This window comes from Rhincodon typus, chromosome 12, assembly GCF_021869965.1.
Source record: "Rhincodon typus isolate 14 chromosome 12, sRhiTyp1.1, whole genome shotgun sequence".
Lineage (NCBI taxonomy): Eukaryota > Metazoa > Chordata > Chondrichthyes > Orectolobiformes > Rhincodontidae > Rhincodon > Rhincodon typus.
The window spans coordinates 67,491,430-67,506,302 of NC_063343.1; the positions used below are offsets into that span (position 1 = coordinate 67,491,430).

General features: G+C 40.2%; 1 protein-coding gene across 1 annotated transcript in view; it reads left to right on the plus strand.

Moving 5' to 3' along the window:
- LOC109914840 (protocadherin beta-15-like) overlaps positions 1 to 14,873 on the plus strand; it is a 137,513-nt gene that overhangs the window by 10,377 nt on the left and 112,263 nt on the right. The window contains exon 2 of the mRNA XM_048603774.1: positions 10,506 to 10,564. Within this exon, the coding sequence (XP_048459731.1) occupies positions 10,506 to 10,564 (59 nt within the window). The remainder of the gene's footprint in view (positions 1 to 10,505; positions 10,565 to 14,873) is intronic.

Below are 14,873 nucleotides of genomic sequence, written 5' to 3' on the forward strand. Positions count from 1 at the left end.
CAGGGTATCCTCCAGTGATCTTTCTTCAGAACCTAAGGGTGAGTGTACTCAAAATGTTAATTCTGTTTGCTCTCCATAGATGCTGCCAGACCTGCTGAGTTTCTCCAACAATTTCTATTTTTGTTTGTTTTACATGTAGAATATTAATTCATCAGCCAGTGGATTTAGGTGGCAACTACCAGTGGCTTCCCTTCCCGTTTTGACATTATGTCAAGAGACTTAATGGGTTCTGGAGTCAACCCCCTCCTGACTGTACAATGCTCTGATTCTGTGAGTATAATATGTGAGGATATCGCATGACTGGTCTGAAAGACAGCTGTCCCAATTTTGGTCTAAGGAGGACTTTGCAGGGCAAATCCAGCCCTGTTTTGTATTTCTGTTGCCTACTTCGGTGCCAGCTGGTCTGTCTATTTTCATTACTTTATTGAGGCTTTTTAGCAGTTTGATACAACTGAGTGGCTTCTGGGCCATTTCAGAAGACAGTTAAGGGTCAATCACATTGGGGTTAGAGTCACATTTCGACAAGACCAGGTAAGGATGCCAGATTTCTTTTCCTAAAGGGCATTAGTGAACCAGATGGGTTTTCACAACAATGGACTAATGGTATCCTTATACTTTTGGTAAATTGAAATTCTACCAACTGCTATGATGGGATTCAAACCTGGGTCCCCAGAACATTACCTGGAACTCTGGATTACTGGACAAGGAACAATTCCAGTACACCATCACATCTCCATATACCAAACTGGATACTTTCTGACCAAAGTGTTGTGAAACAACTTCCTGTGCAAAGTTCAGACCCAGAATGCAGAATGATATTGTTATTTTGCCTTTAATTATGACAAACATCAAAAGAAAATTCATTTTGCATCCACCAGTCGGTCAATTCTTCCACATTTTTCATGTTTAAATATGTACATTTATTTGAACTTTCCACCTCAGTTGCAATCATAACTTATGTGTATTATAGAAAAATAATGCCACTGAGTTTTTTCTCTTTTTTCAGTTTATATTTTTTTTTATTTCAAGACTGCAATTACTTTTAATCTAGAGCTCTAAGATTTGTGCAAAATTTACAATTATATTCTTCTTTGCTGAAAAGGAGTTTCAGTTTTGCGGTAATGGAAAACATGAAACAGAACTGCAGAAAAGAATGTAACTTAGCTTTTGAAGTGAGGCGGCCTCAAGCAAATAGTCTCATACGGTCACAGCATGATGCTGTCTACAGTATAATGATAACTGTTGGAAATTGAATTACTTCAACTTAAAATTAAAGGTTGAACATTTTACAGTTTGTTGAATTGATTTTAAAATTCTCCTGTTATCAATTGGTTGAAAGGACAATCTGTTCTTTAGTAGTGCTAAAATTTAATCTCCATTTACATGCCAGCAAAACCGGGAACTTCAATTTAGTTAGTGCTTTTTTTAAGATAATTTCATAGCATCAAAAAGTCCCTTATGAGCAGTGAAGTAGTTATGAAGTACTGTCACTGTTGTAATGTAGAAAACTTAGCAATTTGCATGCATTTGCTGTGGGATCACATCAAAGGTTGCCACGCTAGACAAAACCATATGGTTTCTCTGTCATTTATGCACTAAGCAATTCTCAATCCATGCAGACAGTTGGGATAAATGGGTCCTTTTTGGGTGAGCAAATCTGTTACAAGCAGAACGTCCAGGGGATCATTGGTAGTTCCTAAATTATTTACAATCTGTATCAATGGTTTGGATGAAGTGACCCAAATGTGTGGTAGCTAAATCTGCGGATAACATCAAGATAGCTAAGAAAGCATAGAAAAGTAGAAAATAAAAGCATGAGTAGACCATTCAGCTCTTTGAGTCTGCTTCACCACTCAATATAATCATGACAAATCATCCAACACAATATGCTATCCCTGCTTACTCCCCAGTTTCTTTTAAACGTTTAGCCCTAAAAATTTATCTAACTCCTTCTTGAAAACATTTAATGATTTGGCATCAACTGCTTCCTGTTGCAGAGAATTCCACAAGCTCACAATTTTCTGGGGGAAGAAATTTCTCCTGATCTTAATCCTAAATGGTTTACCACTTGTCCTTAAATTATGACAGAAAACAAGTTACTAAGAGGAGCCTTAGAATCTGCAAAGAGGTAGATTAAGTAAGTGGACAAAATATGGCAAATAGAGTATAATGTGGACAACTGTAGACTTGCACATTTTGGCAGTAAGAATAATGAAGCTACTACTAGTACTACTTCAATAGACAGTGATTGCAGGTCTTTGTGGTACAGAGGAATTTGGGTGTCCTGGTGCATGAATTGCATAAATTAATATGCAGTTACAGAAATTATAAGGAAAGCCAAGGGAATGTCATTTTTTTTCAAAGGAAATGCAATATAACAGTAAGGATGCTGCTAAGACCACATACGGAGTATTGCATACAATTTCAGTCACATTTCAGTTCAGATTGAACAGATTAGGACTATAACTTTGGAATCGAAAAAATGATCTTATTGAAACCCATAAGATGTTCAAGGATTGAATCTCGTGGATAATCGGAGGTGTTTATTCTTGTGGGGAGACTAAAACTACGGGATATAGTTTAAGGATAAGCTGTTTCCCTTTTGAAACAGTGAATGAATAGTATTACTTTTTCACAGAGGACTGAAGGAATGTTATATTCTCTTCCCCAGAAGGTTGGCACTTTAAATGTACTCACACCTGAGTTAGATAAAGTATTGATAGATAAGGGAGTCAAAAGTCATGGAAAGACATGAAAGTGAGAATAATGCCACAACCATATCAGCCATGATGTTATTAAATGGGTGAGCAGGCTGAAAGGACCGAATGGCCAAATCCTGTTCCTAAGTCCTTTTCTCCTAACAAACTCCCACAAACAGCAATGTACGAACATTGGCTAATCTACTTTAGTGATGGCGATTGAGGTGATTGGCCAGGACACAAGGGACAATCCCAAGGTTTTCTTTAAACTAAGCACTGCCATGAGATCTACGAAAATAAAACAGAGAACTAGGGATGCTGGAAATCTGAAACAAAAGCAGAAAATGCAGCCAGTCTGGCAGCATCTGTGGAGAGAAGGTAGAGACAGTGTTTTGAATCCAGTGATCCTTCTTCAGAATTGATGAGATTGCTTATCTTCATCTGTGAGAGTGGAAGATGCCTTGATTTAATGTATTGCCTGGAGTTTTGCCATGACAGAAAGCCTCTCCATGTGGTGAAAATTATAATTAAAGTTGGGAGTGATAGCCCCGGCCCCGAACAAAACAATTCTCATTTTCTGGGGCAGAAATAGGATTGGGTTAGAATTTGCAAATGAGCAGTTCATCGAATCGCTTGACCATTTAAATAATCAGCCACCTTCACAGAAGTAGGGTTTTGCTAGCTCTGGTTTATGAAAAGAAAAGGAAGCAGCTCTTCAGATGGCTCACTCCCACAAATGAAAGCTTTGTGGCCAGCTGACTAGCCAGTTAGAAGCCTGCTCTGCTCTAAAGGTCTACAGGCAGGCTAAATGAGCTCTTTTTAAACAGGAGGTGCTAGCCAATCTGATTAGTTGGCAGTTCCACCAGTTGCGGCAACACTATTGATCCTTAAAGAGTGCTGCCAGACTGTAGTAAGGCACAGAAAAAAGAATCACTAGACTCTAAAGTAAGTAAAGCCTGGGTGTTTTTGGCAGGGGTTGGTTTCAATACTCTGCAAAGGATGTGAGGAGGGTGGAGAGTGGGTATCCTGCTATGTTAGGTATGAGGGAAGGTTTATTTTTGTTTTTATTCTGTGATGTTGGCATTCACTGGCAGTATTGACATTTATTGTCCAACCCTACTTGCTCCTGAGAAGGTGATGGTGAGCTGCCTTGTTGAAATACAGCAATTCATTTGGTGTGGGTAGACCCGCAATGATGTTAGGCATAGATTTCCAGGAACTAAACACAGCATCACTGAAGGAATGACAATAAATTTCCAAGTTAGGATGTTGCGTGGTTTGGAGGAATTTGCAGATATTGGCATTCTCAAATGTCTGCTGTGCTTATCCTTCAAATCAAAGTGGTCGTGGGTTTGGAAAGTGCTGACGAAGGAGCCTTGTTGAATTTCTACAGCGCAGTTTGTAGGTGGTATATGCTGCTGCCACTGAGCATCAGTGTTGTGGGGAGTGATTGTTTGTAGCTGTGTGCTAATCAAGCTAGCTGCTTTGTCCCAGATGGTGTCAAACTTCTTGAGTGTCACTGGAGCTGCACTGATAAGGGCAAATGAGGAGTATTTCATTACACTCTTGACTTGTGCGTTGTAAAGTGGTGAACAGGCTTTGTCAGTAGATGAGTTATTTGCTGAAAGATTCCTGCTCTTGTCGGCACTGTATTTAAATGGCTAGCCCAGTTCATTTTCTGGTCAATTGTAGCCCCTAGGATGTTGATCCTGGTGGATTCAGTTGTGGCAATTCCAATTAATGTCAAAGGGCAATTGTTAGTTCCTCTGAAGTTGAATATCATTATGTCTGATGCCTGTGTGGCATGAATGTTATTTGCCACTTGTCAGCCCAAACCTGGAATTTGTCCAGGTCTAACTTCCATTGGACATGGACTCCTTCAGCTGAGGAGTCGCAAATAGTGCTGAACATTGAGCAGTCATCAGCGAACATCTTCTCTTTTGATCTTATGATGTAGCAAAGGTCATTGATGACCAGCTGAAGATGGTCATAGAATACTATACTGAGGAACTCCTTCACAGATGTCCTGGGGATGAGAAGACTGATCTCCAACAAACATAACATCTTTCTTTGTGTGAGTTTAGATAGTTCGGGCAACGGTTCAGAATTCATTAAATTTGGCACTGGGATATTGGCCTAGACCAAAGTTGATTTTCTGCTTTTGCCTCCGAGAAGTACACAAACATTTGTTTGATTGTCCTCCCATAGAATTCAGAAAATATGGCTGAGGTATTACTGATGAAATTTCTCAATGTCTCTTATGCATTGCTGACTTTGTCCAGGTTTATCTACAAGTGTGATGATGAGAATTCCTCGCACAAATTTTGTTGACTGTTATTGCAACAGCTTGTAAAATGCTGAGTTCTATAGCTGAACCTGTATTGGATCTTCTTAAAAATGCAGGGCTTTTGTCAGAGGTAGCTACAAAGTTATAGAAGTGCTCAAAACATTCCAAAGTGTTTCCTTCAACACGTATGGATGGTGAAATCTTTGGCTGACAGGAGTGGATTGTTGCATTATTTTTAATTTGGCAACATTCAAGAACAAAATGAATTTTTTTGCATTAGAATTGAAAAGATCAAGAGTGCCTTGCAAATCTGATGCAGATTGGGTAATGACACTTCAGTCAGCTGCAGTTCATAGACAATGTATGCTAATAGTTTTCAATTTATTTTAGGACCAGATGTGATTGCGGTTAAAGGGGGTCAGCACAGTGGCTCACTGCTGCCTCACAGCACCAAGGACCCAAGTTCTATTCCATCCTCAGGCGACTGTCTGTGTGGAGTTTGCACATTCTCCCCGTATCTGCATGGGTTTCCTCCAGGTGCTCTGGTTTCCTTCCACAGTCCAAAAGTGTGCAGGCTAGGTGGATTGGCTATGCTAACTTGCCCACAGTGTTGAGGGATGTGTAGATTAGGTGGGGTATAGGGGGATGGGTCTGGCTGGGATGCGCTGATAGTCGATGTGGACTTGTTGGGCTGAAGGGCCTGTTTCTACACTGTAAGGATTCTATGATTCAATGATAAAGGATTTAAGTAGACAGTCTAAACACTTTATCTGACTCGTTGAAAAGCAACTCTTTCATGAAGTTCTGTTTTCTCAATTCTCAAATGTCTTACTTTCTTGGGAGTAGAAAGAAAGTGCTTCAGAGACAGTCTGAAGCTCTTCTTGAACTTATGACTGCTACAATTTATTCGGAGTGGCCCATCCTGCCCATCAAATTATGTTATTACTCAAGTCATAATGCCTTAATGGTGAGGCAAAGGAGAAAACGAAAAGAAGACAAATTCTGCACTCTGGATCCTATGAGCTTGTGGGACGTCCTGTTCCTGTCCCCAAATATTCACAAGTAGATAGGTCAATCTGAGCAGAGACAGCAGCAGCAACAGAGTGAAGGAGAATGAACCTCAGGGTGAACAGCAGCAGCGGCAGCAGGATAACTATCTGAGGAGCGGGGTCAGTCAGAGTGAACCTGGGGGTGAACAGTGGCAGCAGGATAAATATCTGAGGAACGGGGTCAGTCAGAGAAAACATAGAGGTGAATCTAGGGGCAATACTCCAGAGGTGACGTCACAACTCAAAAAGGACCAGGAGTGAGTGATGAGTATCTGGAAGGAGATAAAATACTTACTTTTTGTAGCTGTAGTCCGCTAGCAATAGAGACCAGAAGTGAGACCAGTGTATTTGGTTCCTGGATTATTGTCTTTAGTTGATCAGGTTGATTTAGTCAATAAGGTTCTCAATGGCAGTAAAAATGGACCACATGGAATGCTCCTCTCGCAATGTGTGAGAAATCAGGGTTCCAGCTTCCATGGTAACGAGATATGCAGGAATTGTGCTTAGCTGCAGCTTCTGATTTTCTGGATAGAACACCTGGAGATGAGGATGGACTCACTATGGAGCACCCATGAGGCAGAGAATATCACTGATAGAATGTTAGCGAGCTGGTCACACGACCAGTAAGGGCTACAAAGACGGAGAAGAATTTGGTGAACACCAGAAAGACGAGTAAGCATGGCAGGCAGTGCAGGAGTCCCCTGTGGTCATTTCCGTCTCAAGCATGCATGCCATTTTGCATACATTTAAGGGTATGGCTTCTCAGGGGAAAGAACCAGTGGCAGTCAAATGAGTCGCACCACAGCTGGCACTGTTGTACAGTAGGGAAGGTCAAAGTGAAGGTGAGCAGTAGTGATAGTGGACTGTATAGTCAGGGGCACAGATAGGCATTTCTATGGCTGCAAGTGAGACATCAGAATGGTGTGTTGCCTCCTTGGTGCTAAGGTCAAGGGTGTGTCTCTGAGCGGGCACAGGATATTCGGAAGGGAGGGGGTGACCAGCCAGAGATTGTTGACTATATTGGTACCGACAATAAAGGAAGAAACAGAGATGAGGTCCTGCAAAGGGAGATCAAGGAGTTAGGTTGGACGTGAAAAGTAGGATTTTGCAGGTTATAATCTGGGGACTACTTCCTGCGCCACATGGCAGTGAAGCTAGGAAAGGAAGATAATACAGTTAAATACGTGACTCAATAGATAGTATTGGAGGGAGGGTTTCAGGCATGTGGATCGTTACGCTGTCTTCTGGGACAGGTGGGACCTGTACAAGTAGGGTGGGTTGCACCTAAACTGGAGGGCCACCAATATCCTGGCAGAGAAGTTTGCATGTGCCACTTGGGAAAGTTCAATCTGGTGTGGCAAGAGGTTGAGAACCAGAACAGTTGGTGGACAAGTAAAATGACTGAGGAGGAGTCTGACACAAAGGCGAGTAAGACTGACAGACAGGGAGAAGTTACTGAACACGGTGGGATTGGCGGTCTGAAGTGTATTTGTTTTAATATGAGTAAGACAGGTAAGGCAGATGAATTGAGAGGTTAGATTAATACATATAACCATGATGTTGTAGCTATTACAGAGACTTGGTTGAGAGAGGGGCAAGACTGGCAGTTTAATGTTCTGAGATTTAGATGTTTAAGGTGTGATAGACAGGAATATAAAAGAGTTGGGGAAGCTAGGTTACTGATTAAGGAGAATATCACAGCTGTACTGAGGGAGGAAACCTTGGAGGGCTCATTCAGCGAGGCTATATGACGAGAGCTCAGGAATAGGAAGGGTTCAATCACTTTAATGGGATTTGACTACAGGCCTCTCAATAGCCAGCCGATGATAGAGGAACAGATATGTGGACAGATTATGCAAAAATGTGAAAACAACAGTGTTGCTGTGATGGGTGATTTTAACTTCCCCTATATTGACTGGGACTCCCTTAGGGCCAGTGCTTGGATGAAGGACAATTTTTTATGTCAATTTGTCCAAGATGGTTTTTTGAAATAAGGAAAAAGTAGTCCAACAGTGTTTAAGGTAAAAGCGAGTAAGTTTAAAGGAGATGTGAGAGGCAACGTTTTTACAGAGAGTGGTAAGTGCCTGGAATGTGCTACCAGAGGAGATGGTGGAGTCTTAGAGTTATTCAGCTCGGAAACAGACCCTTTGGTCCAACTCGTCCATGCCAACCAGATATCCTAAACTGATCTACTCCCATTTATCAGCATTTGGCCCATAACCGTCTAACCTCTTCCTATTTATGGACCCATCGAGATGCCTTTTAAATGTTGTAATTGTGCCTGCATCCACCACCTCCTCTGGTAGGTTGTTCTGTACACTCACTTCCCTCTGTGTGAAAATGTTGCCCCTCAGGTTCCTTTTAGCATCTTTCCCCTCTCACCTTAAATCTATGCCTTCTAGTTTTGGACTTCCCTGCTCTGTGAAAAACAAACCTCAGTTATTCACCTTATCTGTACCCATCATAATTTTATAAACCTCTGTAAGATCACCCCTCAACCTCCGATGCTGCAGGGAAAAAGCCCCAGCCTAGTCAGCTTCTCCCGAAAGCTCAAACAATGCAATCATGGCAACATCCTTGTAAATCTTATTTGAACCCTTTCAAGTTCAACAACATGTCTCTTAATGTAGGAAGACCAGAATTGAATGTAGTATTCTAAAACTGGCCTCACCAATGTCCTGTACAGCTGTAACATGCCATCCCAACTGCTACAGTCAATGTGCTGATCAATGAAGGCAAGTGTGCCAAATGCTTCTTCACCATCCTGTCTACCTGTGACTCCACTTTCAAGGAACTATGCACCTGCACCCCTAGGTCCCTTTGTTCAGCAACACTCTCCATTAACTACCATTAACTGTCTTAGTCGTGCTCTGTATATATCAGAGGCATTTTGACAGATACAAGAATAGGCAGGAAATTGGGGGAAAAGGATCACATAGAGGCAGAGGTTTTTAATTCAGAAAAGCACCATGTGTCATTGCAGTCTTGGTGGTCCGAAAGGCCTGTTCCTGTGCTGTACTTTTCTTTGTTCTTCATCCTTTGGCCTTTGATAGTCAGTGTGTTCATCACATGAAAACCCATGGCAAAAACTCACAACACTGACTGGATGTCATAATCAAACTGAGGGTTTATTGCTGACACTGTGAAAATCCGTCTCGATATTAGCTCAAGCTTCTAGCGTAGGACTTGAAGCGACATATTTGTAATTCAAAGATGAATTGTACCACTGAGCAATAGCTGACACATGTATTTGTTATTGTGCTTACAGCATTTTGCCTTGTCTGCTTGGAAAGCAGATTATCTGAGGCATTTGCGTAATCAACGGAGCTCCTTTTCATTTAGGTGGAGCTTGCAGGATACCTGCACATTCTTCATTCTCTGTGGGTCAAACAAATAATAAATAAACTTGCTCAGCAGGTGGAGTTCATAATTCACAATGTTGAATTTTAAACCTAAACATATCTTACTGAATGCTCAATAGTCCAGTGCATATATCCTATACAAACATACATACAGCCTGTATCTTATGAATAATTGCACAGTCCAGACAGAATTGTTAAATTATTCTGTTCAGAGTTGTAGGCATTGCTCCCAAGATCAGCATTTGTTGTCTGACTCAAATTGCCATTGAACTAAGAGCCTTGTTTGGGCATTTCAGAGGATGCTTAAAAGTCAACCGTATTCTTGTAGATCTGGAGTCACGTATAGGCTAGGCCAGGTGAGAAAAGCAGATTTGCATACTTCAAGATATTAGTGATCCACATTGTTACTAAGACTCACTTTCAATTCCAAATTTGATAAGCAACCTGTTACTAGACACGTGGGTGCATGTTGGAAGGAGTTGCCAGAGGAAGTGGTGGAGGCTAGTATAAATGCAACACTTAAAAGGCATCTGGATGGGTATATGAATAGGAAGGGCTTAGAGGGATATGGACCAAATGCCGGCAAATGGGACTGGATGTATATCGGATAACTGGTTAGCTTGGATGATTTGGACCGAAAGGTCTGTTTCCATGCTGTACACCTCTATGACTGTATGATTACACATCTCTTGAAACTATGTGTCCTGGCTCAAGGGTAGGGACACTACCATTTCACCATAACAGGCCTCCAATCCAAGTTTTGTTAATTGTATTTCAATTCCACTATTGTGGGATTTGAAACCCTGCCCTAGGCTGTTAACTTGGCCCTCTCTGAATTACTAGCCCAGTGGACCACTACTCTCCGTTATGTTATTTTTCCACTCTTTATTTGGCCAGCTTGTTTCCTTGAACAGATGTTTTTCAGTAGATTATTAATAATTCTGATAAAAGGTCATTAACTTGAAATGTTAACTCTTATTTGTTCCCCAAAAAATCTGGCAGCCCTGCTGATTATATTCAACAATTCTTTTCCTTTACAGATTTCCAGCATTAGCAGTATTTGTTTTTGTATTAATAACTGTATGTTTGTGTCTGTATATGTTTGTAGGTGGGACAAATGAATACAGACTGGCGTTCATCAGAACCTCACATAGTCGGAAAGATCAGGTATTATGTTGTTTATTTTAAGTCTTTTTAGTTTAGGCCCTTGGATCATTTAGATACCAATTTAAGTCCCTACTCATGCATATGCAAACCTGATTAACATATCTTACACATGAGTTAGTAGCCATCAATCAAAAGTTTTCCATCAATTACTTTTGGTTTGTTTTCCTTACAAGGAAACAACCTGTTTTAAGCTCTACTATAGTTCTGAATAAGCAAATTGTGGCACACAAATATGGGTGGTTCATCAAAATTTTAAGTAACTATATGCATGATATATTTGAACTACATATGTGCCTTTAATGTTGTAAGATGTAATGATGCAAGATGTCAGATGAAATCTTTCACTGTTTTGGTTTACATTTGGTTGAAGAATTGTTGCAGCTGATACAAAAACACATTTGTGCCAGATTGTGTTCTAAAAATGATTGTGAGGTAAAAGCACTTATGATTATTACATACACAAATGGTGCATCAACTTCAGGCAAGTGACAGATGTGAGATTAAACATGAATATTGAAAACAAAAACAGAAGTTGCTGCAAAAGCTCAGCAGGTCTGTGAAGAGAAATCAGAGTTAATGTATCGGGTCTGGCGACTCTTTCTCAGGGTTTTTAGTTCTTTTGGTTTTTATGAATATTGAAAAGTTGCACTTTGTATCATTTTGTCGCACTGTCAATTTCTGGGAAACAATATCCCACAGTCTGCTTCAGCATTGAAATGCACTGAATGGCATCAAGCTGTTGTATTTGTGGGGGAGATACAAACTAAACTCGCAACAGAAAGCAAATTCTTCTTTCAAATGTAAGTAACTTTGAACAGCATAATCATTTTTATTTATCATTAATTGACTACTTTGACACTAAATGTTAACTTTTGCAGTCATGAAGCCACATTCCTTCAAGTATTAATTAATGCTGTAGAGTTTTTTTTTAAAACTAAAATTAAAAGTAAAATTTAAAAAATGATTTTTAACCTGCCTTTACTTGTTTCACTTTCTCACATGCCAGTCTGTGTTTCCTTTTATGCCTTTCACTCTATCTGATTTATAATTAATTCACCCACTGTAATTTAAAATTCCCTCTAGGTCTTTATGATGTTTAATTAACAATCTGTAACTAATTGGATAAGGAATTAAAAACTGAAAAAAACTGCAGATGCTGTAAATCAGAGACAAAAATAGAAATTACTGGAATAACTCAACAGGTCTGGCAGCATCTATGGAGAGAAATTAGAGTTAACGTTTCGGGTCGAGTGACCCTTCCTCAGAGCTGGGTAAGGAATTGCTTTGTTCTCTGAGGTTTCAGATACCCATTATTACCACACATTTTCAGCAACTTACCAAGTACTTTTCTAAATATGTTAAATGTGCAGTGACAAGTCAAACTAACAACTCATGTGATGAACTACCACTGTTACTAATCTAATGGAGTAATTGGTGGGCAATCTTAAACATAACTAATATGAAATGGGTGTCACAATATTCAAAGGCAGCAGTCATAAATGGAAATTCAATCTCCAAATGCAGCTTAACAGTCAGAACTTGAGGACATTTTGGCTGTATTTGAGACTGAGCAAGCCAACAGGTATGATTTGGCAGGGAATTTGCACATCATGGGCTATAAATCTGGGTTGGCAGAGCTCTGCAATATTTTTGTGGGGCCAGAGAGAACACAATAATTGCAGTATAGTGAAGGGATCAGTGCAAACCTGTGTTCCAGCAGCACTGAACCTAAGCAATCATCTTTGGTGGCTTATCCAGCACAATTAGAGCATTGCATTGGCTGCAGAGATAGTCCACATGAGATAGATCTCAGCACAGGATAAAGCTAATTTCATCAAAATAAGTTAACAAATTCGATCATCTGAGAGTTTTTAAGTCATATTTTTCTCTTGCTGGAGAAGAATTTGCTGCCTCAACATAAAGCATTAACCGACCCCAGCATAACAAAGTCCTTTCTTGTATGCAACCTAATTCATGTGTGTTGCACATGACTCACAGCAGTCTTAGATCAGTATTTGTAGTATAATGACATCTGAGATAACAGTTAATGCTCTTAATTAACATAAATATTATTTTATAAAAGAGGGATTTAAGGGTGAAATCTAAGAATTATCAAATGCTGCATGAAAGATCTTGAAGGAGACACTTGGAATGTAAAATAAACAGAATTCCGAGTATGGATTGTAATGTTCAATTAATATTCTTTAGTTTTACTCAAATAATCTCAGGGTATTTGATGATCATACACATCTTGAAATGGAGTATAAAGCAATAGATATGGTTGCTTAATGTGTTTGAAATCTCTGTGTACAATTTTAATGAATGCATTAATCCCTTCATTTGAAAAGGTAAAGAAATGGACAAGGGATTTCAGCTCAATGTACTGAGTATAATAAATGATCTACTTCAAATAGTCAAACTGTAAACTGTCACACGAATTGCTGATAAAACAGAACTTAAGGTCTTAATAGTGTAATGTATAGGTAGAAATATTTAGTATAGAATCATAGAGTCATAGAGCACAGAAACAGAGCTCCAACAACACACAAGAATCTCAACAACATCTAGAACAACTCAGTTCACACAGCATCCACTCCCTTCAGCACTGGTTTTTCATGGCTGCAGTGTGCAGCCCCTACAATTTGCACTGTAGCAATTCACTAAGTCACCTCTGACAGCAGCGTCCAAACCTGTGATCTCTGACACCTATAAGAACTGGACACCACAGAAGCATATCAAGTACCAGCCGAAGTAAGTCATTCATGCCATTAAGTCTGCTCTGCATTCAACATGATCGTGGCCAATTGGTTATCTCAACACCATATTCTTGCTCTCTCCCCATATCCCTTGACATCTTTAGCAGGTAGAAATCTATTTCTTTCTCAAATATATTCAGTGACTTTGCTTCCATAGGCTTCTGAAATTTCTCCTCATCTAAATCTGAAGTACCATACCATACATCCTGTAAGCCCATGTGCTGGACCTCCCAGCCAGGAAAATTACCATTGCTGCATCCAATTTGTGCAACCCTTTCAGAATATTATGTTTCAATGAGATCCCCTTTCAGTCTTCCAAATTCCAATGAACAAATGCCCATTCGGCCCAATCTTTCCTCATTTGACAAACTTATCATTCCAGGAATGAGTCTGAATCTTCTTTTCACTCTCTCTATAGCAAGTACTGTATATCTTTTTGTTAGGTAAGGAAACCAAAAATTGCACATAGCATTCCAAGTGTGGTCTCACCAAGGTCCTGTACAGCTGAAGTAAGACTTCCTTGCTCTAGTAAACAAATACTCTTGCAATGAAGGACTACAAACTATTTGCCTTTCTAACTGCTTGCTGAATCAGGCTTGCTTTCAATGACTGGTGTACAATGACACTCAAGTCCCTTTCTTTACATAACTCATTTCCAACCGATCAGCATTTAAATAATACTTTGTCATTCAATTCTCCTACCAAAGTGGTCAACTTAACATTTACTCATAGTATCTTGCTTCTGCCATGTATTTTCCAACTCAGTCAACTTATCTAAATCGCCTGAGGACTCTTTACATTTGATCCTCTTACCACTCACACTCCCAATTAATTTTGTGTCATCAGCAAACTGTGAAATATTATATTCAATATATCTATTGATATATATTGTGAATAGCACTGATTCTTGTGATACCATACTTATTACTGCCTTTCACTCTTTATTCTTGCACCATCTCTTGCTCGTCAATTTTTTAGCCTTGCGAGTATATTACCACCAATCCCACATGCATTGATTTTGAGTATTAACCTCTTGTGAGAGACTTTATTGAAAGCTTTCTAAATATCCAATACTGGGCAGCTAGTGAGAAAAACAATTCGGGAGAAAAATATACTTGACGTGATTCTTGGAGAGAGCAAGAACCGCAGATGCTAGAATCAGAGATAACGCAGTGTGGACCTGGAGGAACACAGCAGGCCAGGCAGCATCAGAGGAGGAGGAAAGTTGACGTTTCAGGTCGGAACCCTTCTTCAGAAATGGGGAGAGAGAAGGGAGCTCAGAAATAAATAAAGAGAGGAGGGGTGGGGCTGGGGAAGGTAGGTGGGATGGTGATAGGTGAGTACAGGTAGGGAGTGGTGGGGATTAGTCAGTGGGGTGGGAGGGGCGGATAGATGGGAGAGAAGATGGACAGGTTGTGTCAGGTCAAGGAGGTGGTGATGAGAGGGAGGGTTGGGCATGGGATGAGGCTGGGGGTGGGGAGATTTTAAAACTGGTGAAATCCATGTTTAGGCCATTAGGCTGTAGGCTCCTGAGGCAGAATATGAGTGCTGCT